The 26,667-nt window shown below is 47.7% G+C and overlaps 1 protein-coding gene across 2 annotated transcripts in view; it reads left to right on the top strand.

Annotated features, from left to right (window-relative positions):
- Positions 1-26,667, top strand: part of RNF157 (ring finger protein 157) — a 79,114-nt gene that overhangs the window by 43,057 nt on the left and 9,390 nt on the right. For both annotated transcript variants that reach the window (XM_032429376.1, XM_032429377.1), the window contains exons 3-17: positions 7,883-7,971; positions 12,549-12,695; positions 13,150-13,267; positions 13,961-14,027; positions 14,307-14,350; positions 14,713-14,760; positions 17,112-17,183; positions 17,687-17,846; positions 18,003-18,115; positions 20,692-20,930; positions 21,662-21,770; positions 23,674-23,785; positions 24,225-24,403; positions 24,685-24,750; positions 25,792-25,840. In XM_032429376.1, coding sequence (XP_032285267.1) covers positions 7,883-7,971; positions 12,549-12,695; positions 13,150-13,267; positions 13,961-14,027; positions 14,307-14,350; positions 14,713-14,760; positions 17,112-17,183; positions 17,687-17,846; positions 18,003-18,115; positions 20,692-20,930; positions 21,662-21,770; positions 23,674-23,785; positions 24,225-24,403; positions 24,685-24,750; positions 25,792-25,840 — 1,612 coding nt within the window. The remainder of the gene's footprint in view (positions 1-7,882; positions 7,972-12,548; positions 12,696-13,149; positions 13,268-13,960; positions 14,028-14,306; positions 14,351-14,712; positions 14,761-17,111; positions 17,184-17,686; positions 17,847-18,002; positions 18,116-20,691; positions 20,931-21,661; positions 21,771-23,673; positions 23,786-24,224; positions 24,404-24,684; positions 24,751-25,791; positions 25,841-26,667) is intronic.

The raw sequence follows: 26,667 nt of genomic DNA, 5'->3' as shown, positions 1-26,667 counted from the left end.
TTTGGAAGTTTAGCAGGACAAAGTGGAGCGAATGTCGCCTTGTTAAAGTAGCTGCAGAATACAGATCATAATATTAATAACTTAGAAATTAAAGTTATTGGGGCACCTGGGTGGCTCAGTCGTTAGGCGTCTGCTTCGGCCCAGGTCATGATCCCAGGGTCCTGGGATCGAGCCCCGCATCGGGCTCCCTGCTCAGCGGGAAGCCTGCTTCTCCCTCTCCCACTCCATCTGCTTGTGTTCCCGCTCTCGCTATCTCTGTCTCTGTCAAATAAATCAATAAAATTAAAAAAAAAAAAAGAAATTAAAGTTATCAAGACATATGCTGTAGGTTTTTATTGTATGCTAATTATATGGGATTTACAAATCTCATGGTTAGCTGAAGAAAATAAAATCTCAATAGGGTTACTGACTCAGAGTAATGGCTTTCTTCCTAGGGATATATCTGCAAATAGATAGCCTAGGCAAAGTCACCAGACCTTGCCAGGGCTGAGAATCCTGTCATTGATTGGCTTGTAAACTTAACTATTTCTGTATTTCATACTGTTATTCTTTTTTCTCAAGCCAGAGCATATTTTCTTTCCAGGAATATGAGAGGAGACTTGACAACTCTTGTAACTAATCTTGGACCTTATTTATGTCATATTAGAGTCAGTATATTTCAGTGGGAGCACAGAAGGACAGCTTGGAGTTTTTCAACTTGAAGACCAGCTTATGGTTTTTTTTGTTTTTGAAATATGGAATGAAGAAGACTTTGTTCCTCTTGCCTGTCTTAGTAATTGGCCTGTTGAAAAATGACTGGAAAACTAACACTTGGTGGCATTAGAACATTCATACGCTTCTTTGGGGACAGAAAAAAATATGTGTGGTATATTTTAAAATACCTCTTTCGACTAATACCGGTCCTTGTCTCTCTGGGCATATTCAGTGTCAGGCATCTCAAAATCTCTTGTTTAAAAGTGGATTCTTATTTGTGAGCTGGGTTATGAGTCTTCTGACCAGATGAAATCCGGAAGTCAGGCGTCTAGAATGGAGTGCTTGTCTGAAAGGAGTAGTTTCTCTGACCATTAGTCATTATTTACCAACTTGCTGGAGGGAAAAGATGACTGTCTGCTTTAATAAAAGCACTTCTTTTTTCCCTTTTAACCCCCTTTAAAATTATCTGGTGTTAGGCAAATCCTTTATAGCTAAAAACAGCTCATCTTCAGGAAGGTACTTTTATTTTAGAAGCACAGTATGAGTGGGTTGTGCTTTATCTGGGTCCTGTTTGGGGGGGTGGTGTCTTGGTGAGAGCTTTCTATCAGTGGGGAACTGAAAGTCGGGGAGGTTTCAGTTGTCACCAAAGCAGTACATAGCAATGGTCACTGACCCAGATCTGTGTGATTTTATGGTGGATGCTTTACTCTGCAGTGGATTTTTCATGCTTTTCTTATCACCTTTTAGGGTGATTGGAGAGAATTGGTTAACTGGGCGTAATCTCATCCTAGGGTTTAAATATTTTGGAAAAGGTCAACATCAGATGTGATGTCACATAGCCATGACATTGGTCCTGTGTGCTTCCTGCCAGGGAACCTTGCAGAGGAGTTAACAGACTATAAATACACTGCCTTCTTGGATTGATTCCTTTGGTAACCGAACCTGGACACAGAGCATCTTTGTGTTAAGGTCATCTTGTGACACCCTCTTAATGTCTCCCTCACATCTTTGATATACGTGAAAAGAGTGTCTCGCATGTTATCAGCTTTGTGATCACCAGTCTTTCTACACTGGTGATTGACTCCCCACGAGTCATGGGAAATGGAATGGATGGGAAATTAGTGAAAAAAGGTTTCACTGCTGTAAATATAGCTCATTTGACGTTCTGGTCCACAGCAGGCCCAATACAGTCTGTCTCAGGGCTGGTTAAATAGGCAAATTTGTATTCATTTCACAACGTTCAAGCCGAGACTAAACTGTTCTCCCCTAACACTGATTTAAGAAAATGTTCTAAAGCATCACCAGTCTAAAAATACCCACTGGTAAGTCTTGGACACACTACACATCTGAGAAGAGGGGAAGTAGAGAAAGCTGAGAAAATAAGCAGACATTAAATAAAAAGGAACTGAAATTTAAATATAAAAGCCCTAAAATCTATAAAAGAAAGCATTCATGTAGTGCTGTAAATGAGTTATTCATACGACCCCAGATGTTGGTTTCCATAGTAACTATTATCTGATTCTTTGGCACAAATATTACATATCTGCTAATGTATAAAATGAGTACTTTTCTATCTTAATTATAGATTATCTAAAATAATATCCTTTCTCTTTGAAGCAGGGCTTTTGCATTTGGAGCATTTTCTTTCCTAAATGAAAACTGAATTAGTGCATTTTAATTTGTTTTTCTCCCCCACCCTTTTTTTTTTTTCCCCTATTTTTCAGCCTTTTTTCCTATTAAGTTTCCTTTCAAGGAATGTTCATGGCATCATTGTTTGTAATTGTGAAAACTAGAAACAGATCAAGTCTTCATTAGTGAAAGATTAGTGAGTACATAATGGTATGAAGTAGACTTCTCTAAAAAATCCAGGGCTCTTTGGAGACACGATCAATTCCAGGGATGGAGAAAAACATAAGATTAACCTGGAATATCTTGTGACTCTAAAAAGTAAGGAAGTGCTCACAAATGTTGGAGGCATTATCAAAGGACAGAGTAGCCAACTGAGGGAGCCCCCAGCGGCCACATGGAGGCTGCTGTATGCATATGACCAAGCCCAAGGCTAATAGCAAATGTTAGCAAATTATGTATTTTTTATTTTATTTTATTTTTTTTAAAGATTTTATTTATTCATTTGAGACAGAGATACAGAGAGAGAGAGAGAGAGAGAGAGCATGAGCAGGGAGAGAGGCAGAGGGAGAGGGAGAAGCAAGCTCCCCGCCGAGCCAGGAGCCCGATGTGGGACTCGATCCCAGGACCCCGGGATCATGACCTGAGCCAAAGGCAGACGCCTAACCATCTGAGCCACCCAGGCGCCCCAGCAAATTATGTATTTTTTAAAAAAAACTTTTTATTGAAGTTAATTAATTATTTTTCTGAATGACTGTAGTCCTTTTTATAGACTGCTGGGAATTGCCCAATAATTTACAACTAAAATAAGATATCTTACTACCTTATAGGCATTGTGAACATATTTTCTACAACAAAATCTGAGTGCATCTGTTGGGGTAGTTTAACAAAATACGTGAAATTAGAAATTAGAATGGTTTAAAAAATCTAGGACGGGGCGCCTGGGTGGCTCAGTCAGTGAAGCATCTGCCTTCAGCTCAGGTCATGATCCCAGGGTCCTGGGGTCGAGCCCCACATCGGGCTCCCTGCTCAGCGGGAAGCCTGCTTCTCGCTCTGCCACTCCCCCTGTTTGTGCTCTCTCTCTCTCTGTGTCAAATGAATAAATAAAATATTTAAAAAGAAATCTAGGATATATGGTTGATACACACACACTCACACACACACGGACTCATTCAGCGGCACACGCTGCTTCTGTTCCGTCTAAACTGGCAGTTCCTCATTTGGTCACTAGGTGGCACTTGGCCAGTGTCGGGCAAGTGTAAAAGGAAACTGATGAACACTAGGATAAAAGGCGGAAGAGGAACTTACTTGCTCAGTGTTCACACAGAACCTGGATGGGCAATCCCCTGGGGCCCATTGAAAGCAAGAGTTCATTTGGCTGAGCCTGTACTATACTCCTGTGCTGGACTTGAGATGTTCGGGATTTAAAGGACTCTGAGATTTGGGCTAATTTCAGTACAGACACAGCAGGCCAGTCCTGGGAGGGTGCTGGACCAGATGCAAGCTGTCACAGCTCTGGGCCCCCTACGGACAGAACCAAGAGAGGGGTGCCTGGTCCCTCACCGAATCCCAAGCCCAGCACGCGACTCAGGGCGAAGTGAGAGTATTGAATGGATGGATACACATCTTTGTTCCTTAAAAATAGTTTCGAGGAGAAACCACTGTGTTCTAGAAATATCTGTCAGTACCACGCTTTTGAGCAGCTCAGGCAGGAGGTGAGCAGTGGCTGCTTCTGCTGGTGGCGGTGTTCTCTGGCACCGCCATACCCTGAATGTATGTTCGTGTCTTCCGCAGGTGCTCTTAGATCTTGCAAACGAAAGGATTTTGTCGTGCTGTGCTCCAAGAAAGCTTTTCTCTAAGACCTTAGATACTCCTGTTAAAATTTAAAAGGAGTATTGCATTAGATCTGCTTCTGTAGGTCCCGCTGGCTAAGCGTAAGGATGTAATCCAGAGTTTCGACTAGCTTTCAGAACCTGAACAGGATTTGGTATCTTTTGCAGTGAGTGTTTAACTGTCAGACTCTCTACACTTTACACAGCCTCCTAGAGAACTCCCGGGATCAGAGCAGCTTGCCCTGCACTAGCTGAGGCAGCTGCAATGGAAGGAATGTGGCTTTGGAGTCAATTCCTGGTTCTGGGTTCAAATTCTGATGCTACTACTCATTAGCACTGGATCTTCAGTAATTATACAAATCTTTTAATTCAGTTTTCTCATCTGCAAAATGAGGATGTTAATACTGACATTCTTCATTTATCTAATCAACCAACATATTTTTGAGTTCCTCGAGGACCTGACAATCTGGTGTGCATGGCAGACATGTCTCTTAGTGTTGAGCATATCAAATAAGAATGTACATTTTATTTATTTATTTTTATTTATTTATTTATTTTTTATTTATTTTTTTTAAAGATTCTATTTATTTATTTGAGAGAGAGAATGAGAGAGAGAGAGCATGAGAGGGGGGAGGATCAGAGGGAGAAGCAGACTCCCTGCTGAACAGGGAGTCTGATGCGGGACTCGATCCCGGGGCTCCAGGATCATGACCTGAGCCGAAGGCAGTTGCTTAACCAACTGAGCCACCCAGGCGCCCCAAGAATGTACTTTTTAAATTTTATTTTTTAAAAGATTTTATTTATTTTTTTATTTGAGAGAGAGAGCACACGAGCAGGGGCAGAGGGAGAGGGAGAAGCAGGCCCCTTGCAGAACAAGAAGCCCGACCTGGGACTCCATCCCAAAACCCTGGATCATGACCTGAGCCGAAGGCAGACGCTTCACCGACTGAGCCACCCAGGCACCCCAAATAAGAATGTATTTACACTGGAGGTGGATGGTGGTGATGGTAGCATGACATGTGAATGCATTTAAGGCCACTGAACTGTGTGCTTAAAATGGTGAAGGTGAACATTTTCATATTATGTGTATTTTACCACAATTAAATAAAGTAAGATAAAAAATTATATATATATAAAGAACCCAGCCTGATCCTGGCACATAGTAGATACTCAGTAAACATCCACTAAATTAAGGAGTAAATGGTGATAAGGAAGGACCAAACAGAGTTTCTTCTCTCAGATACAACCTTGGCACAACTAGGCCCGTCAAGGGGAAGAGATGGCCTTTTCAATCTTGTACAAAACATGCCACCAGGTCCACAGATGGAGGAAGACTGCCAGGCCTTCTGTAAGGCCTATCCTGACTTCTTGCCTCGAGCTCAAGATGGCCTTATGGAATGCCTTCCCATTTCTCAGACATCATTCTGGAGTATATAAACTGAGCAACTTCATGAAGGATACCTAAATGCAGTTTCTGGAATTCTGTTGCATTTTTCATAATGAAGACAGGCTTTAGGTAAAGACTAGTGGACAAAGAATAAAGTTTGGTCTGCTCGGAGACTAATGGACAAACCTTCGAGGTCAGTACCTTTCTGACAGAGAACTGAAGCTCCAGGATTATTCTAAGTGGAAGACGAAGAACACTCATCTTTCTTTTTCACTTTCCTTTTGTTTTTCTTTTTTTGGGGGGGAAGGGTGAAGAATGAAAGAAGAATTGCCTTTTTTTTTTAAACTCAGGTAGGAGTTATGGATAACTCCCAAGTACCTGTGCAAATGAATATGATTAACTTTGCTACTCCATAAAAAAATTTTAATCCCAAAGTCATTTATTTTGGCTTTAGAATAGACTAGCATTTGTGTCGGATTTTCTTGCCTAATTACTTTTTGCTTAAGCTTATTTTAAAATTGTTTTAAATTCCTTTAGTGTGACAGCCTAGGGAAGTGGGGGGTGGGGAAATGGGCCACAGAGAGGATCTGAACTAGAATTGCAGCTTTCCTATAGAAAAGCCTCCTCATATGCTGCCAGTGGGAGAGCAAAATTGGAATCAGCTTTCTGGAGAACAATTTGGCAAAATATTTTTTAAAGTCTTAAAAATATGCTTACTCTTTGATCCAGTAATTCCACTTCTAGGAATTTGTCCTAAGGAAGTAATCAAACAAGCATGCAGAAATGTAGGAACAAGGCACTCACCACAACATTTGTATTGGCAAAAAAAAAAAAAAAAAAAGACGAAAAACGAGTAAAACCAATGGAAAACATTGAATACTATGAAATTGATTAAATAAACTATGTCCCTTTCTCCAACGTGTGTAGTCATGTTGTCTGATTATAGACTTTTGAAATGTTTACCACATCTTTATAAGTGAAAAAGAGAATAAAATAGTGGGCACAGTTTGAAACCGTGCCTAGACACAGAGAAGTATAGGTGAGGAGATGGATGGATGGGGGGATGGAGGCCTATCTCTCCAAGACACATCCTGCAGTGTTAACTTTGGTATTGCCGAGTGGTGAAATTGTAGGCGATTTTGTATTTTTTGTGTGTTTTTCAGATTTTCTACTTGAACATGTATTGCTTTGTAATTAGAAAAACCAACAGTCCTATATTTTAAGAGAATATATGTTTAATGTATCAATGAACACATTTAGTGTTGCTATATAATACCCACAAAGTGGGTAATCTGAATGCACATAAGGTAGACGGAATGTATTTACTTCAGGGTCACATTCATACAAGTGAATTATCAGCAATCATATTAAATACATAAAATCAGATGTACCGTAGGTTAAATTATGTTTCCCAAGAAAAAGAACCACATTCAGCAAAAATCTGTGAAGGCACAATTAGAGGATCATGTCGGTGTCCTATTTTCTGATCCCAGCACTAGGAGGTAGACAGTTCTAGAGCTAGGAGTACCCCAGTTTTGCCAAGCTACAAAGACTGGTCGGTGGGTTTTCTGTGAATTATGTGTAAAAAAATGTTTATTGTCCAGATAACACTAGGAACAATACTGGCAGCATTTAAAATCATTCTTAATTGTCTGAAAGCAAACCCCATTTAAATTTTCTACTGCGTCCCCTTATCTCATTATCATCATGCAGAACTCCACATCTCAATGGGGAAAGAGTGAAAGCATAAGGTAAATGACAATCATAAACCTTTGATGACCCCAAAATAGCTCTTGGCTCACATTTTCAAGAACTCTGCTTTATATAACCAGCTGCAGGGAAAATTTGTTCTTCACTGTTTGCAGCCTCAGCTCTGTACACATGATGGGGTTCTCTTTTATTTGCAGTTCCTAAATTCCGAAGACACCATGTGGCTTCACTGAAGGAAAAACCTTGCAGGTCTGGCTCCCTGTTGTCTCAGGTCAGATGGAAAAGCCTTTTGTGATTAACTCGGCCACAGTGTGTCCTTTGGTATTTGGAACTTCAGTAGGAGTTTTTATTAGTTATCCACATTTTGAATGCTGACTCAAATAAGCTGCCTACAATGGAAAAAGCAGATAAATCTAGCCCTTTTGACGCCAAATCGAATCCCCGTTCTCCCACTGGCTGTGACCTTGAGCAAGTTCACTTAACATGTCGGGTCTTGGTGTCCTCAGTTAGGAGAGTGGGGCCTTCCCATTTCACCTCGAAAGGCTGTTCTTTGTCAGCCATGAGGCTTTGTGCCAGCAGGGGACAGTTATGGTCTCTCTAAACACACTGCCTTCTCCCACTTTGTTTCTGACAGTTTCCTTATGCTGCCCCACCTCCCCAAGAGCCCGTGAAGACTCTGAGAAGCCTGATCAACATCCGGAAGGACACACTAAGACTCGTAAAGTAAGTTCCCCTGGGGTGAGGCTCAGGCCAGGTTCTAGGTGCAGCGCAGCCGACTCCCCCCAGAGACTTGGGAAGCAGTTACTGCCAGACCCGGAGTCTGATCCCCCGGGGCTCAGGGACGTGAACCGCCCTGGCACTGACCGAGCAGCCCCGGCCCCGGAGATTAGGTCTTCCTGCATCTAGATTGTTCAGAACTTGGCGTCTGTGTTTGTGAAGGATTTTCCCTTTCCTGGAAGCAGTCCTTATTATCCTCGTTTTATTATTTTTTTTAAAAAAGAAGAATTACTGCGGGAACAACTGAATTTTGCCACTGCTTCAGCAAGCCTAGGGAAAAATGGGATATTTGAAGTTGGAATATAAAATCCTTATTTTATTGCTTACATATACCCTTCGTCTCATGTGTCCTTCCTCTGAGGAACTCGTAGTGCCCTCGGCTGGTTGGTTAATATCATCATCAACATTAATGATCATCAACACTTGCCTTCTCTGTGCGATCCCTAGGATAGTGTAATTTTGACCCTGATGCTGCAGATAACCAGTCTGCTAATGCACTCGCTGGTCCCCTGGGAAGGCAGATTTGGCTAGGGCAAATGACGGGTCCCAGATTTTTCTAAATGGACAAGGAAGATGTCAGTCCTGTTAACATTGGGGAAGTTTATTTCTCTCAGATAATTGTTTTAATATAACAACTTCATTAAGATAAAACTCACGTGCTGTACAATTCACCCATTTAAAGTGTACAATTCAGGGGCGCCTGGGTGATTCAGTCGGTTAAGCGTCTGCCTTTGGCTCGGGTCCTGATCCCAGGGTTCTGGGATTGAGCCCCACATCGGGCTCCCTGCTCAGCGGGAAGCCTGCTTCTTCCTTTCCTGCTCACCCTGTTTGTGCTCTCTCTCTCTCTCTCTGTCAAATAAATAAATAAAAATCCTTTAAAATAAATAAAATAAAGTGTACAATTCAGTGGTTTTTAGTATATTCAGAGTTGTGCAATCATCACTACCATCGAATTTTAGAACATTCTCGTCACCCCCCAAAAGAGACCCTAGACTCACTCGTGGTGACTCCACATTCCCCCCCCCCCAAAACTCTCTTCCAGACCTAAGCAACCACTAATTTACTTTCTGTCTTTCTCTCTTCATTTTTATATTTCATTTGTCCCTGAAGTTTTGACTGCTTCCCCAACTATTCCCCCAGCCCCGGAGTCCACTCTGGGGACCAGGCAGCCTCGGAGGGAGGTGCTCTGCTGGGGAGCAGCCTGCAGCTGGGGGCTCGCCCTCCCGGGGGCGCTTCACCCTCCCTGGGGCAGCCCCCGAGGCAGCAGAATGGATTGAGGCTCCTGAGGCCACTCTCTGCACTGTGTTTCTCTCTCATCACACGTGGCTATGGCTCAAGGGCCACACTCCAGCAGACTCTGCAGTGCTGGGAGGCGCTAGCAGAACCCCGCCTGGAAGCCGAAGACCACCCTGCTTCCCAGCTCTGCAAGCACCGAGCACCGTGCTCACATAAGTCCCTGAGCTTAGAGAGCAACACCACACTTTACCTTTCTCGGCTGTTGTCAGGATTCAACAAGATAATAGGAGAAAAAACACCTGCTGTTCAATAACTGTTAGAGTGAAGGGTGTTCTTCCTCTGTTTTTCCAAGATTACGGGAATAGGGTAGATTCTGATTCATATATTTCCAGGTAAAGATGGAGGATTGAACATCTTTTGCTTCCAGTCAAAACCCACTAATAAGAGTATTTTTTAAAAGCATTAATCCAGAAGACCTGGGGGGATAGGAAAGAAGCCACAGCAGTGCGGTTTAGGGACTAGAACAAAGGCAAGTGTTAAATAACTTAGCAGGCCCTGGAGATCAGAATCCTGAGTGAGCAGAAGGAAAAGGGGAGAGTCACCCAGTTAAACTGTTACCCCCGAAGGCTCAGGAATTGGCAGTACCAGGACCTCTGGACACCAAGATGGGAGGCAAAAATGAAGAGGATTGGTGGGAAGCATGCTGAAGAGGCTGTCAGATCCCCCCCTATGCTGCACAGCCAGAGTTGCCCTCCCCGCACCCTGGCGGAAGGCTGGCAGACGATTCTCAATGGAAAAGTTAAAACAGAGACCCTGGACTCAGGGGACCCAGGCAGAGCTAAAGTTGAACTCAGTACTAAAAATGGGGGTTAAGTAAATTTAGGTACACTGGATGTTGAACCCTCCAGCTTGCCACCCTCACACCTTCTGCCCCCAGGCCCTCGTCCAAAGAGAGGAACACTGTCTCTGAGGAGTAGAACCCTCCCGGATGGGAAGACCAAAGAGACTGGCCTTGGAGATTCCTCCAAAGACCCAGATCAGTCCCTCGGGAAGCCCAGGGTCCCCAAACTACACCATGCACTCAGGGTTCCAATTAGGACTTTTAACTTTTGTTTTTTTAAGATTTTATTTTATTTAGTGTGCCTGGGTGGCTCAGATGGTTAAGCGTCTGCCTTCAGCTCGGGTCATGATCTCCAAGTCCTGGGATGGAGCCCCATGTCGGGCTCCCAGCTCAGTGGGGAGTCTTTCTCCCTCTCCCTCTGCCTCTCCCCTTGCTTGTGCTCTCTCTGTCTCTCTCTCTCTCAAATGAACATTTTATTTGAGAGAGAGACAGCACCCACACAAGCCAGGGGAGGGGCAGAGGGCAAGGGGAAGCAGACTCCCCACTGAGCATAGTGCCCAACCCTGGGCTCATCCCAGGATCCCAAGATCATGACCTGAGCCAAAACCAAGAGTCAGACGCTCAACTGACAGAGCTACCCAGGTGCCTTTGGGTTTTAAATTTCTTTTTTTTTTTTTTTTTAAGATTTTATTTATTTATGTGACAGAGAGAGCCCACAAGCAGGGGGAGAGGCAGCAGGAGAGGGAGAAGCAGGCTCCCCGCTGAGCAGGGAGCCTGATGTGGGGCTCTATCCCAGGACCCTGGGATTATGACCTGAGCTGAAGGAGACACTTAACCGACTGAGCCACCCAGGCGTCTCTGGGGTTTTAAATTTCTTAAATATGAGCAGACAACCAAAGATTCTTAGATGTGTAAGGAATGCCCATAATATGAAAGACAGTGGCAGAACAAACCAACAGGGGAAAAAAAGACTCAGAAATTAAAAACATAGTAGCAGAAATGAAAAAGCCAATAGAATGGAAGAGGAAAAGTTGAAACATTCCAGAAAATGGGGGTGAAAAGGTTGAGATACAGAAAAGAGGAAAGATACAAAGAATAGAGTGCCAGTGTACAAGGTCCCACATCCAACTAATGGTTCTGGAAAGAAAACAGAATATAGAAGGAGGGAAATCATCATTAATGACATAACTAATTTAAGACAATTTCCCAGAACCAGAGGGCCTGAGTTTCTAAATGGCAAGTACCACTGGAGCGCCCAGGTCAATGGATGAGAAGGCAAAGGCCCTACATCAAAGGAAAACAGGGTCAGCAATCAGAATAGCTTCTTCTTGGGAGCAACACTAGAAGCTGAGAGATAATGCAGCAATGCTTTCAAATGGCTTTTTAGAAGTATTTATAACCTAGAACTCCTTACTCAACCAAACTTTCAATGTAGTATGACTGTAGAATAAAATCTCTCAAAGAGTTTGTCCCTCCGACGCATCCTAGTGGAAGAGGGGCCCTGCCACAAGAAAAGCGTACCCTGAGGAAGAAGTTAGGAGATGCGGGAAGGAGGTGGTGGGGACTCCCCAGGGTCATGGGGGAGGGTGGTCCCTGGAGGCTGTGTGCGGGCACACAGCAGGCCTGGGGTCCCCTGGGCACCTCCTCAAGAAGACGAAATGCACGGAGCACCTGGCGCTTCTGAACATGGAGAGAGATTTAACCAGCCAGCAGAGGGCTAGGGTTTGGGTGGGTGATAAAAGACACAGAAAACTGAGCCACTGAAAAAGGAAATGAGCCCAAACTCCAAGAAAAACTGATGCAGGAAAAGACAAATAATCAGCGATTACTCTGTGGCTAGGATGGGGATCATGTGAATATAATCTCAGTAATGCAGACACGAAGGTACTGAGCTACCAGAATCATGAAGTACGCACTGGGGGGCGGCGTACTTATATGGGGCAGCGAGAGGAAAGAGAAAGAAAACCTGGCTCCCGTGGTAGGAAGTCCGTGGATAACACCTGAAACTGAAAAGTCAAGAACCGTGTGAGCATGTTCTGTAGAAACATGCAGGTAAATGCCAAAATGATCAGCTAAAAGAGGTAGAGATGGTTTCTGAAGAGGCGGGGGGGGGGGGGGGGGGGGGGTGGGGCTGCTGCTTTTGTGACAGGCCTTGTGGAAACTATGTAAACTATGTGAGTAGTAACTTCAATTACAGTAAAAACAAAAACAAAAACAAAAAAATTCTGGCCAATGCCCAAGCGTTCACTAGCGCTGTGAAGTATCAGACATCACTGAAATGCCCCCCCCAGTGTCATGAGGGGCTCGGCCAGCATTCAGAATGAAGACGGAGGCCTAAAGTCTATGGCCATGGAGAGAAGCTCGCAATGTATTAAGTTAAAAAAAAAGATAAATTTAAAAATACTGATTTGCCACTCCCAAATGCTGAGTCTGTGTGGTTTCCCAGGTGTGCGGAGGAGGTGAAGACCCCTGGAGAAGAGGTTGGCAGAGCTAAAGTCCGCTACAACGTGGAGTTCACCTTTGACACTGATGCTCGAGTGGCCATCACCATCTACTATCAGGCCACGGAAGAGTTCCAGAATGGGATTGCCAGGTGAGAACCAGAGACCAGGTGAGCCGCGTCCTTCCCACACGGGGGAGGGTCCACGCCTTCCACACTCGCCCGTGGAAGGAAACCTGCTGCTACCGCCAGGTGAGACCTCGCTCCTGAATTTGGATTTTCGTCCCAGAGCCCCACCTCTTTACCTTTTCCCTGCAAATTGTGCCATCCTGTGCAGTGGCAGGTGGCCGCGGAACTTTCATTTCATCAAGATGCTATTAAACATGAATTAAGCGACCTTTCTGCGGATGGGTGGGTTGAATGGATAAGTTTAGCGGCGTGACGGAGCAAGAGCAAAGGAAATGGATGATAAAGGAAATATTTTCTTTCCTTTCCTTTTCTGTACCCACAGCGTGCTGATGTTGAGACCAGGCGTGGGACAGACGAAGTGGCCCCTCTGTCTGGGCTCGCTGCTGACTTTCGCTTTGCTTCCCTCTTTGCTCCACAGCTACCTCCCCAGAGACAACAGCCTGCAGTCGGAGACGGTGCGTTACAAGCGAGGGGTGTGTCAGCAGTTCTGCCTGCCCTCCCACACCGTGGACCCCTCCGAGTGGCCGGAGGAGGAGGTGAGCGGCCTCTGGACCAGGCGGCAGGCTGCTGGCCGGAGGGGCAGGGGCAGTTTCCTCACGTGGACCCAGAGGGGCCTAGGGCCTCGTCCAGACTATGGCCAGCAGTGCCCAGGCTCCCTGGAAGCTCGGAGGCCACGCTGTCCTTCAGCCCTGTGACTCTTTCACGCCCTTAAGAGATACCTGATGTCGTTAATTTTTCTATTCCAAAGTAGCCCATTCACCTCAGATACTTGGAGAAAGTCATGCTCAGAGAAAAGCACCTGCAAGTTAGAGGGTTTTATAGCCACAAGGCTTTAGAAAGAAACCGTGGCCTTCAATGAAACAGACTTAGGTGGTCACGAGGTTGACGAACCAGAGCAGAGATGAAGTTAATGCTTCTTTTTTTTTTTTTTTTTTTAAGATTTTATTTATTTGAGAGAGGGAGAGCATAAGCAGGGGGAGCAGCAGAGGGAGAGGGAGAAGCAGGCTCCTCGCTGAGCAGGGAGCCTGATGCGGGGTTTGATCCCAGGACTCTGGGATCATGACCTGAGCCAAAGGCAGACGATTAACCGACTGAGCCACCCAGGCGCCCCGAAGTTAATGCTTCTTGACGACACCTCCCTCCCTGATGGACTACTGTGCCATTTCAACATGTTAAGTCCTTTTTTTTTTTTTTTTTTTTTTTTTTTTTTTCCTTTTCTCTCCCTTCAGCTTGGCTTTGATCTGGACCGAGAGGTTTACCCTTTAGTGGTCCACGCCGTGGTGGATGAAGGAGACGGTAATGGGCACTTTCTGTCTTCTTTCGCTGTACACACTGCCCTTTGGTGGTGCACGAACAACAGGCCCTCTCCATCGGGATCAGGCAGGTGGTCTCTACGTCCCCGCGTGCTCCTCAGGCGGACGAGAGCAGCACGGGTTACAGAATGTGCCCCTTCTCCTCACAGCCCAGAGCGTTGGTTTGCTGGGTACAGGGAATCGGGGAAGGTAGACAGGCATCAAAGTGTGGTGTTGGGCTTTCTTCCTCATCCATGTGCCTTTATTTATTTATTTTTTTCAGAGTATTTTGGCCATTGCCATGTATTGCTGGGCACTTTCGAAAAGGTGAGTAACTTCACAGGGCCTCACTTTATTACTTTTAACTGGCTTTTGTGTGGGGACGCGGGCAGCCCTGTCTGCCGGCTGCCTGAGTGCAGCAGGATGGGTCTGGCTCGGAGGCTGTGGTCAAGCCGGAGGCTACCCTGGGGTCTAGTTGCAGCCCTGCTGCCAACTTGCTGTGTGACCTGCAGCTCCCGAGGCCTCAGTTTCCTCTTCTTAAAATGGAAAGGTCAGACTGGATACTTGGAAGGCCCTGCGGGTGTGAGGAGTCTGTAATCGCCCGCACGTGTAATTGAGAGCAGTAACCAAGCACACCTGGTACCTTCCGGCCCCTGCTTCCAGGTCATAACTGTTCTCTTTCATTCCAGCACACAGATGGAACTTTCTGCGTAAAGCCGCTCAAACAGAAGCAAGTGGTAAGTATTTGACGGCCAGGGGTCCTCTGTGTCCCCCCACCCTTCTTTCTTTTGATCTTTCTCTTTTTTTCTCTTTTGCTAAGCACCCTTCTTCTCTCCCACCACCCTTTTTTTTTTTTTTAATCAAAGAAAAGTGAAAAAGGGAGTACTTTTGTGTGTTAGAAACTCCTTGGGTGGCCTGAAAGGAATACTGATGTTGGGTGTCTTTATTGTTCCAGAATTGTTGGTGTTGCGGCGGCCATTATCTGAGCAGAGGACTTGAGAAATGAAAGGACAAGATTTGTCTCTTGACATTAGGTTTAGGGAGAGCTCTTTTTATTTAAAATGCCAGGGTGAGAAACATTCCAAGCTAAAGGATAAAGTGTTGGGGTCTAATTCAGAGCCAATTAAGCCCAGGGCCCTAATTCATCCCACCACCGCTTTTCGACAATCCCAAGTTTACTAGCCATCTGCCCCCTTCCAGAATGACCAGCAAGTTCTGCCTATGTCTGCTCCTCCCCCTGCTAGGTGCCAGTACTTTTTTTTCCACTTTTGCCGGAGTGGGAGCAGAGTCAGAGAGAGTGAGGAGGGGAGAGTGGTGCCAGGGGCATTGGCAGGCCCCCCTGCAGATGGGTGATAGATGCATTATTCATTCTTGGGGGTTAAATGTTCTTCCCTCTTCATGAGGTCAATAGCAGTCAATAACACCTGAGTATAAATTTGTTGATAATATCCTTTCCAATTTAATCAATTAGTAGGTTGAAACAAGTTTTAAAAGGCAGAGGAGAAAACAGATCCTGAGCCCAGGGTACTGCCTGGGAAGGCCAAGCCTTGGTGAGTTGTCTCATGGGGAGGCCTCGTTCTCCAGGACACCTAGAGAGGATGGAAAGGCTAGGGTAGCTCAAGGTAAATGGTTTATCTATTTTCCTATTGCCAGCTTGACATTAGCAACAGACTCTGTCAAACTGGAGAGTGGGATATGAAATCAGTGACAGGCTCAGTCTTAGGGGAGGACCTCAGTGGGACAGAGGTGAAGCAGAGGGAGGAGTGGGCTCACAGAGAGAAACAAGGGAAGGGCCTGCTTTGGCACTGACGTGGCCCAGGCTAGGGCAAGTGGGCATTGAAGTTGGGGCTTTAAGGAATAGGGCCAAGAGGGCTCCTTGGCCGTGTGGGTGGTGGGGTGGCTCATGCAGGTGGAGGGGCTCAATCGGCCTCCCCTTCAAGGTCCTACTCTCTTTCTGTCTCTCTTCTCATGTTTTCCCTTCCACTCCTTCCCTTGCCTGTTTCTCCTCTCTTTCTTTCTCTGTTCCATTCCTTTATTATTTTTTTCTAAGATTTATTTATTTATGGGGCTCCAGGGTGGCACAGTTGGTTAAGCGTCCAACTCTTGATTTCAGCTCAGGTCGTGGTCTCAGGGTCATGGGACCCAACCCTGCATCAGGCTCCGTGTTCAACTGGGAGTCTGCAGGAGATTCTCTCTCTTCCTCTTCCTCTGCTCCTCCCCCTGCTTGTGCGCTCTCTCTCTCTAAAAATAAATTAATTAATCTTTAAAAAATAAAATTTTGGGGGGGGCGCCTGGGTGGCTCAGTCGTTAAGCGTCTGCCTTCAGCTCAGGTCATGATCCCAGGGTCCTGGAATCGAGCCCCGCATCGGGCTCCCTGCTCTGTGGGAAGCCTGCTTCTCCCTCTCTCACTCCCCCTGCTTGTGTTCCCTCTCTCGCTGTGTCTCTCTCTGTCAAATAAATAATCTTTAAAAAAAAAATAAAAAAATAAAAAAATAAAAAATAAAATAAAATCTTTTTAAAAATAGATTTATTTATTTTAGAGAGAGCGCGAGGCAGGGAGGGAGAGAGAAACTTTAACAGACTTTGTGCTCAGCATGGAGCCTGATGCAGGGCTCAATCTCGCCACCTGATCATGACCTGAGCCGAAACAAAGAGCTGGACACTTAACTGACTACACCACCCAGGCGCCCCTCCTTTCCTTTATTTTTATAATGTCCACACTTCACTTCTATTATATAGCTAATGCTTTTATTTTGATGCATATTCTTCCACCCTTTTGCTCGTCTGTGCCTTTCTTAACTATGCTTTCCTGTCCGTAACAGTGAGCTGCAGTACACGAATTAGTGTTGTATTTGTGAACTTTTATGTTCCCTCTTGGGCATAATGGTGGGTGAATTAAACATTTGATTTTCTTTTCCCTGTCAAAGAGAAAACATAAGTAAATAAAAGCATCCTTTACTTGTCTAGGCCTTTGATTTTTTTCATTGTGAATCAGTAGTCCTTGGTTACCAGAGAAGGTTGAGGGGCGAGTTCCCACTTTCTCTCCGTCGAGTCAGCCTGCCCTTGAACTTTGCTGTTTGCTCTTCAGGTAGATGGGGTCAGCTACCTCCTTCAGGAGATCTATGGAATTGAAAACAAGTACAACACACAAGATTCTAAGGCAAGTTCTACCCAAAAATCTGAATGTACTTTTCCCAGGAGGCAGAGGGAGAAACGCTCCGATGAAGCTAGGATCTAGGGGTTTAGCATGCCAAACTCTGGAATCAGTTTGGTCCGAGGAGGGTATTTTCTTCCTCATTCCAGATGCTTATGCTTACATCGCTTTGGAAATGAAAAGCATCGGCAGGTTTGGAGGAGTTCCTCTGCAGAGGTCTGGCCGCTCAGTTACCCGGCTACCCTGCAGAGTTCCCACATGGCCACCGCCCTTCCCCGTGTGGTCTCCTTATGTCTCTGCCCCGACCCCCTAGGATGGCTTGAGATAAACAGCTCCCAGAATAAGTGAAACCCAGTATGCAAACGCACGTGCTAAACTGTAAAGTCCAAAGTAAATGTAAGATTTTATTCTTACTCCCCGTCTCAGCTCTTCAGGCAAGCTGCTTGCAAAGAAAACAGAGGACGCCCAGGTCTTTGTGTCACTGACTACGTTTCTGTCTCCCGGGACAGGTGGCTGAGGATGAAGTAAGCGACAACAGTGCCGAGTGTGTGGTGTGTCTCTCCGATGTGCGGGACACTCTGATTCTGCCCTGTCGCCACCTCTGTCTGTGTAACACGTGCGCTGACACCCTGCGCTACCAGGCCAACAACTGCCCCATCTGCCGACTGCGTGAGTCCCAGAGCCGCAGGCCGAGACCCAGCGGGAGGGTCTGCAAACTGACCGCCGGCCCGCCGCGCGGGAGGGGGCCCTGTGGCTTGTGCCCCGGCTCCTGTTCATCCTGACTCCTGCACCAGGATGGCCTGATGTTCTGTTTCCTTCTTCTAGCCTTCCGGGCACTGCTCCAGATCCGGGCCATGAGGAAAAAATTGGGCCCCCTGTCCCCAACCAGCTTTAACCCCATCATCTCGTCCCAGACGTCTGACTCAGAAGAGCATTCGGTGAGTTGGGCTGGGCACCGGGACCACCCGGGGAAGCACGCGCTCTGGTCTCCTTGCTGGCTCTTTGCACCTTTCATCCTTCTTTACCTGACTTTGCAACAAGTAATTAAACCTTGACAAGCTGCAGTGTTTAGTAAGCTGGCTGAGGTCACATTGTGTTAAAACCAACCAGTATTACAAAGGAAAATTGGATACTGATCATTAAATCCCCCTTTTCCTCCCTGGGAATTCAGCGTCCAGTTAATATTCGCCGTGCCTGGAGCAGCCTGCTTGCCTCCTCACCCCAGTTGGGAGCTCCCCCTAAGCAGGAACAAGGGGATGACTGTTTTGCACTGGAATACCATTTACTATGTTTATCTGGGTCCTTGAAGGAGGTAACTGTTTTTCTTTATCCCATTTCATGGCTCCAGCAACTGGGAGCCAAGTGGATGACATACTTCACTTCCGTGTCACGGTGCAAGTAGATAGCGCTAGAATGCAGCCTGGAAGCTGTGTGGTCCTAGCGGACGCCGTCTCCACATTCACACACGAGTGGAGGAGAGCCCTCCTTCAGTACGTGGTATTAGGATAATTAGTTAGCTATTTAGGGAGGAAAAATCAGCTTAGAACTTAACTCCTTACCAGCTTAACAAGTAAATTCCAGACGGAGTAACTAGTTAACTATATTAAAGCAAAAGCAAAGCAAACCAAACATTAAAGACTGAGAGTAAATTCTAGGTGAGTCTTTAGTTGACTTTGAATGGGAGAGGACTCTCTAAGCTTAAAAGCAGAGGAACGCTACAGAAAAAATAAAGTGTAGATTTTACCACATAAAAAAATTAAAAGTTCAGGTGTGTAAAAGATGTGTAAAGGATTAAAATTAAAAGGCAAACCATGAATCATTTAAGGAAAAAAAAAATGTCTTCACAACATTTATATCAGAGAGAAACCTAATATCTTTGCCATGGCTCCTATGAATCAAACAGAAAATAAATGGACAAAAGATATTTTTTAAAATTCTCAGAAGAGGAAAAAAAATTAAAATTAAAATTAAAAAAAATAAAATTCTGGGGCGCCTGGATGGCTCAGTCAGTTAAGTGTCTGCCTTCGGCTCAGGTCATGATCCCAGGGTCCTGGGATCGAGCCCCACATCGGGCTCCCTGCTCCGCGGGAAGCCTGCTTCTCCCTCTCCCACTCCCCCTGCTTGTGTTCCTGCTCTCGTTGTCTCTGTCAAATAAATAAATAAAAATCTTTTTTTTTTTATAAAGATTTTTATTTATTTATTTGAGAGAGAGAATGAAATAGAGAGAGAGAGCATGAGAAGGGGCAGGGTCAGAGGGAGAAGCAGACTCCCCGCTGAGCAGGGAGCCCGATGTGGGACTCGATCCCGGGACTCCAGGATCATGACCTGAGCCGAAGGCAGTCGCTTAACCAACTGAGCCACCCAGGCGCCCCAATAAATAAAAATCTTAAAAAATAAATAAATAAATAAAATTCTTAGAAGAGGATGCTTAGCTGGTTAAACGTCTTTTTTTTTTTTTTTTTAAGTTAACCACATTAAAAATCCACAATATGCAAATTAAAATGAGATACCATTTTTCACCTTTCAGATTCGGAAGCTTTTTAAAAGGGACTCCATGGGGGGCATATGCGTGGTGCAGTCTGTTAGGTTAAGAGTTCCTTCCGCTCAGGTCAAGATCTTGTGGTCCTGAGATGGAACCCCGCACTGGGCTCAGTGCTGAGTGAGGAAGGAGTCTGCTTCAGATTCTCTCCTTCCCCTGCCTCCTCTGCTCCTCCCCCTGCTCACTTGCACCACATGTGCCCTCTCTCAAATAAATAAATAAATAAATAAATAAATAAAATAAATAAATAAATAAATAAATAAATAAGGGGCACCAGTCGGTTAAGCATCTGCCTTCAGCTCAGGTCATGATCCCAGAGTCCTGGGATCGAGCCCCACTTTGGGCTCCCTCTTCGGTGGGTGGGGGTCTGCTTCTTCTCCCCCCCCCCCCGCTTGTGTTCTCTCTCTCTCTGACAAATAAATAAAATCTTAAAGAAAAAAAATGTGGTTTACAGTAGGAAATGTTGGACGCTGCTAAATCCCCAGCATGAGTAGAAGAGGTAGGAAATGTGGACTCTATGAAAAGGGGACGTATATGAAGGGAAATATTTATGTTTGCTGATATAAGCAGGGTATAAAATTGTTATTTACAGAGTATAACTGTGTAAACCATACAGAGAAAAAGATTGGAAGAAAATATACCAGAATGGTAATAAAGGTTTTATTTTGGGAGATTTTATTATTGATTCTTCGCCCCCCCTTTTCTTTATCTTTCTGTATTTTTCAAATTTCCTGTAATAAACATATATTTCCATTACGATAAAAAAAATAAACATTACTAAGAAGTTCATCTCTAAGCAGAATCTAAGAATATGGGTTTCTTTGACATTTTATCTTTCTTTGGCCTCTTACAGAAGCTCTTCTTGCCAGACCAGATGTAAAAGAAAACATTTTTCAGTGTAGAGCAAGAAACACGATCATGCCATAAAACAAAGAGTACTTAATTAATTTTTCAACCCGTCTCTGATTGCCCTAGTCCTCAGAGAACATTCCGCCAGGCTATGAAGTGGTGTCTCTTCTGGAAGCCCTCAATGGGCCCCTCACCCCGTCCCCAGCGGTCCCAGCCCTCCACGTGCTTGGAGATGGCCACCTGTCAGGAATGCTGCCCTCCTACGGCAGCGATGGCCACCTGCCCCCTGGCAGGACACTCTCCCCGCTCGACCGCCTATCTGACTGCAGCAGCCAAGGAATCAAGCTCAAAAAGAGTCTTTCCAAGTGAGTGGTTGGTGCTCAACCGTGTTGACCCTGGGGTCCCTGGTGATATGCTTTCACTCCGTCTTTCCCCTCCTCAGTACCGGCTCATGTCCTGGGTCCCTAGGGCAGGGTAGACCCTTTGGGCTGTTCCCAGAGCTCTTCGTTTCACGGAAGACCTGGGGCTAACACTCATGCAGGTTATCCCACTCCTTAGGGGGCGGAAATAAGGTGGCATGTGGGTACTTAGGAGAATCCAGACAGGCACATCTTGTGTGTTTTTGGTAGGGGGACGGGGTATGGGGAAGAGGACATCCCTGGGGTCAGTGAGGCCCATGGGGAGCATAGTCTAAGGACTGAAGGACATTATGATCTGTACCTGTACCTCTTAGGCATTTAAACCCAACTAGGCACCAGCCATGAGAAGCTTTCTGTGGCAGAATAAGGAGCATATTTTATAGATAAAAATAATTGAGACCCTAAAAATGTCAGTGGTTTTTTCCTGGTTCGGACACGAGTTATTGAAGGAGTTAAAGGTAAAGCGGAGATTTTCTGACACCCAGAAGGGCTCTCAGTCCCTCCCGAGGGCTCTTTCCCACCTCCATCCTCCTTCTTAAGACCTGGGATCCGCCCCTCCCCTCCCCTTCCCTCTGGGCCTTCTTCTTCCTGTGGAGCCTGGCTAACGGGAGTGCAGGCCAGTTCCATTCTTTACATGGACACCGGCTTCAGTTGCTCCTCTCTCTGGACTTTTGCAGGTCTGTGTCCCAGAATTCTTCCGTGTTGCATGAAGAGGAAGATGAGCGTTCTTGCAGTGAGTCAGAGACCCCGCTCTCTCAGAGGCCTTCAGCCCAGCATCTGGAAGAGGTAATCTTGTTCTCCGTTTCTTGGACCTGCAGGTACTTTTGTCCCACTGGCCTCTCCAGGTCCATCCGCTTTCATTCGCTCCTCAGGCCAAGGTTTCCTTCCGTTCCTCCTTTCAACAATATATTGAGCCTGTGTTAGGTGCCAGGCGCCGTTCTGTACGCCGAGAACAGTAGCAGTAAGGAGACGACAAAGTCCTCGCCTTTGGGGTGCTGATATTGGGGTTGTCTTGATATTGGGGTTGTCTTGATATTGGGGTTGGGATGGACCCCAGGGCAGTAAAAACTGGCTGTGGATCAGTGTGTCAGATAGGGGAGAGAGGGAGCTCGAGGCTAGAGGAGGGGGTTGCTGCCTTTAAAGAATAGTCTGTGGACAGAGATGGAAGGAGGTGAGAGTGTGCGAACGTCTGAGGAAGGCGGGTTCCAGACATAAGGACAGTGGCTGCAGAGCCTGGCCGAGGTGCGCTGGGAGCCCAGTGCGGTGGGGTGCTGCCCGTGAGCCCCACGGGCTCTATTGAGCAGGCTTATGACACCTGCTCTTTGTACGGCAGTGAGCTAGGTGAACTGCAACAGGCAAAATTGATAAAGCGGTCCCTGACCTTGGGTCCTCGGGGTCTAGTTGGGGGCAGGACATGCACACAGTTCACACACTATGTCTAGCACATAGTTGTTGTTCAGTACGTATTTGTCGGGTGGATGAATGATGCTTTTTCTTTGAAGATTTATTTATTCACTTGTGAGAGAGAGAGCACGCGCGCACATGCGCAAGTAGGGGGAGGAGCAGAGGGAGGGAATGTCTGCCGAGCGTGGAGCCTGACACGGCACCCATTCTGCAGCCTGAGATCATGACCTGAGCCGAAACCCAGTCAGATGCCTAAGTGACTGAGCCACCCAGGCGCCCTCGAGTGAATGAATCTTAACTATAGAGAATGAATGAACGTGAACCATGGAGAGCTCCGCCAGAGCAGGGACAGTACGGTGCGGTGGCAGAGACATGAGAGATTATGTTAAGTGGAGAAGACCAGGGAGGTGTGCTGGAGGAGTAGCATGTACGCTGGATCTTGGCGTTTTTTAGACTCGTAGAGAAAGGCAAGAGAAGCATTCTAGGTGGTGGGGCAGTCCGTGCAAAGGCCCAGAGCCAAAGCTGGGGCACTGCGCAGGCCAGGGGTACGGGAGAGCATGGCCCACGCAGTTGCAGACCGGGCTCCCAGAGAGCAGCTGAGCCCTCGGCAGGCCTCCCTGGCTCAGGCAGGACGGAGTGCCTGAAGTCCAATAAAAACAGAACTCCTTGGGGCTCCTGGCCGCCTCGGTTGGTGCAGCTTGCGACGCCTGATCTCAGGGTCATGAGTTCAAGCCCCACGTTGGGTGTGGAGCTTACTTTAAAAAAAAACAAAACCACAGAACTCGTGGAGAAAAGGGGGTGGGGACAGAACCCCCATCTGCCCGGGACGGGGTTAGGGTACTAGCGCAGGGGGCTGCTAGCTGGGTGTCCGGAGGGGAGTGGGAGGCAAACGGGGTGTTTGTGCGAGGATCGTAGAGCTGGAACTAACCCGATATCCAAGTGGGGCCGCGTCGCAGGCCATGAGGCCTCTGCTGGTTTTGTGTTCTTCAGAAGGAAAGCAGTTTCTAGTCCTGGGAAACCCGGGGTGTTCCCGTGTCACAGCTGCTGGGTGACCCGTGTCACCTGAGCTCCAGCCTTTGTATGGCCCGAGCAGATGCTGAGCCTCCGGCAGGATGTGCTGACTGAAGTCGGCACCTCCCCTGGGAGGCAGCCCTTCCAGCCCAGGGCTGCGGGGAGAAACTGCCCCTGCTCCGCACAGAGTCTCCTGACGGTGGGGCCCTCGGCCCCTGGTGCTCCCTCCTTCCCCGGGCCCCTGGCCCTCACACCCTTCCTCCGTTCCCTCCAGGAATGTGGTGTAACCCCAGAAAGTGAGAATCTTACCCTGTCATCCTCGGGAGCTATCGACCAGTCATCTTGCACGGGGACGCCTCTCTCTTCTACGATCTCCTCCCCAGAAGGTACACGAGGGAGCGGGAGCGATTTCACGTTGTTCTGCTCGGCCCAGTCCTCGGCGCTCCCGACAGCCCCTCCAGAGGGACTCGGGCCGGCAGGTTGATACCTAAGCTGCGTGAAAACCAGGCCCCTCTCAGAGGCCGGGGGGTCCTGCTGCCGACTGCGGGGAGGGCTCATCTCACCCCCCGGCCCTGCCGTCATGGGCTCCTTGAACGCTGACTCAGGGACAAGCAGATCCTTGCTCCCTGGGTTGGGTTCTGAGCTCTAAAATGTGAAGGAGCAGAACCTCAGAAGACCTGAAACCTAAACCTTTGTCGATGAGGCTGTGACAAGGCCACTGTTGTCCCCGCTGCGTGAGCACAGGGAGGCCGCTCTGCTCCTCGGTTTGCTCCCAGAAGCCATGCCTGACCTCCCATCTCCTTCCTTCCTCCCCTGGCTCCACAGACCCTGCCAGCAGCAGTCTGGCCCAGTCGGTCATGTCCATGGTGTCCTCCCAGAGCCAGCACTCCCAGATCAGCACCGACACGCTCTCCTCCATGTCCGGCTCCTACATCGCCCCTGGCACTGAGGAAGAGGCGCTCCCCTCGCCGCGGGCCGCCAGCAGGGCCCCCTCAGAAGGAGAGGTAGGGGACGGATGAGGGGCATTGTCTCTGCTGCTCTGTGCTCTGCACACGCGTCCAGAGTAGCTCAACCCAGGGCCTGCCAGGGATCCCTGCCAGGTCGCCCGCTGTGCTGGGAAGGAGTGCCATGGAAAACAAGGTGGGGCCGTTGAATCAAAGCCTCCCTCACGCCTGACTCCTCCGTCTGCTGCCACGTCTGTCCCGAGGACCTGGTTTGGGTTTGCCGGCGGGCCGGGTGGGAGAGCAGTGGTGTCCGGGCCTTGATTTCTGCTGCTCTTTGGCAGGTGATGCCCACGCGGTCTGCAGACAGCAGCTTCATGGGCCTGGCCGCCGAAGAGCAGGACGCAGAGGTAGCGCGGTAGCGGGCGGCAGGGCTCCCTCCCCTCACAGGGACTGTTGGCGCTGGTGGGGGGTGCGATGGGACGGGGGCTGTTCTGGAAGAAGCCTTCCGAGGGGGCGTGTTTGGCTCGGTTAGGGGTGGGGTGTGGTGTAGAGGGAAGAGTGGCTACGCGTGCTGGTCAGCGGACTGTCCCTTAGCACAGCACAATGGTCGCGTGTAGCAGGCGTCCTGGAGGGAGTCCTAGAGGGAGCTCTTCCCGGCCAGACCCTAGACCTGAGGATGTGGTCGTCCTTCGTTCACTTAGGATTTACACAGAATGACTGTGGCGCAGGCACCTCCTGGCACCGGGAGACATAAAGACCCCAGTGACCTGGTTTTAGCCTCCCCCTGTCCCCCCGCCCCGACTATATATCCTCATCCAGGGGCGCCTGGCTGGCTCAGTCAGAAGAGCATGCAACTCTTGATCTCAGGGTTGTAAGTTCGAGCCCCACGTTGGGTATAGAGATTACTAAAAAATAAATAAACTCTTTACTCATCCAGGAGCCCCATGGCAGGTGGTGGGGACAGGATTAAGGTTCAGCATAGAATGCCCTGACGGAGGTGCTCAGGAAGTGCATGAAATGCCCAGGTCACAGTGAGGGCACTAGAACTTTTTCTTGAGCCAGATGCTCTCATGGGAGTATCTGGATAGGGTTTGGGATCCTAAGGAATTTCTGGAAGTTTTATGATCTTACTATTTGCTTCATTTGACAACGTTTATTTCCACCTTCAAGAGACAGTATGAGCTAAACTGTTACCAAGGCTAATCCTGACATTCCCTGGGTACATCTGTAATGGGGCTCAGACCTAGTCCCTGTGGGCAGACCATGCCTCCCCAAGCAAAATCTGTCTCTGCCAGACCTCCTAGGCTTCTCAGCCACGATGGGAAATGTGTGCTATTGACGAAGGCCCTGGAGTGAGATACCATTAGGCCAGTGACTTCTGTCTTCAGCCGATCAATATATTCACTTTACTGCTTTTATAGACTCATAGCACCTTCCTTCTGTCCTAGGGAAATGATGTTATAGAGGAAGAGGATGGATCGCCCACACAAGAAGATGGTAAAAGACCTGGTCTTTTGCTCCCTCTCATTAGATTCCTTTCCTGGGTGATCTTTAAAGGGTACAGAAAGGGGCACTGGTATGACTCGGTGGCTCCACTCAGTTGTGTGGCTGTTGGGGAAAGCTTGTCTTCCTGATGGAATAGCAGAGCAAGCAGAGTATTCGAGGACCACAGTGGTCTTCTTGGCTCTTTCAAGGCCTCAGTGCCAAGGACGTCAGGACGAAGCTGCTGCAGAAGGCACACGGGGAGCTCTGTATCTGTGTGGACTAGGTTCTGAAGCTTCTTGGGCAGCCCCCGTCACCTTCCTTCCCGCTTCCACTTTTCGGCCGGGTCCACAGAGCTGCTCTGGCAGCTCTGATGTTTAGCAGCAGCAGTAAAACAGTTTCCTCCACTTGGGAGAAAGGCCTGTCAGGCAGTTGGTTTGGTTCTGCGTGAGCAAAGAAGATGGCTGACGTTTCGGTAGCAGAGAGACCTTAGGGGCCAGCGGGCACAGAGAAGGTGTGAGAAAGAGTCCGGCACCTGCAGCTCAGCGTAGACAAGGATCTGTAGGCTGCCATAATGACTTGCTTTACTGTAACGCAGGCCTCCATTATATCTTCAGATGGAAGTGTTTTGTGTCCAGGAAGGCTGGGAGAGAAGGAATGATCTCCAGAGCAAGGAAGTGGGAAGAGGAGGTGGGGCAGGGAGAGTCCCCTGGGAATGGAATCGCCCCGGCTCCGGGAGCCAGCATCTCTGTCCTGTGCTGCTCTGAGGGGCCTCCCGCGGCAGGGCACCTCCACAGCACACCTGGACCCCAGCCTGGACGCAGATGTCATCCTCGTTGCTT

This window comes from Phoca vitulina, unplaced genomic scaffold, assembly GCF_004348235.1.
Source record: "Phoca vitulina isolate PV1807 unplaced genomic scaffold, GSC_HSeal_1.0 scaffold41, whole genome shotgun sequence".
Taxonomy (NCBI): domain Eukaryota; kingdom Metazoa; phylum Chordata; class Mammalia; order Carnivora; family Phocidae; genus Phoca; species Phoca vitulina.
This window is presented reverse-complemented; position numbering and strand designations above follow the sequence as displayed.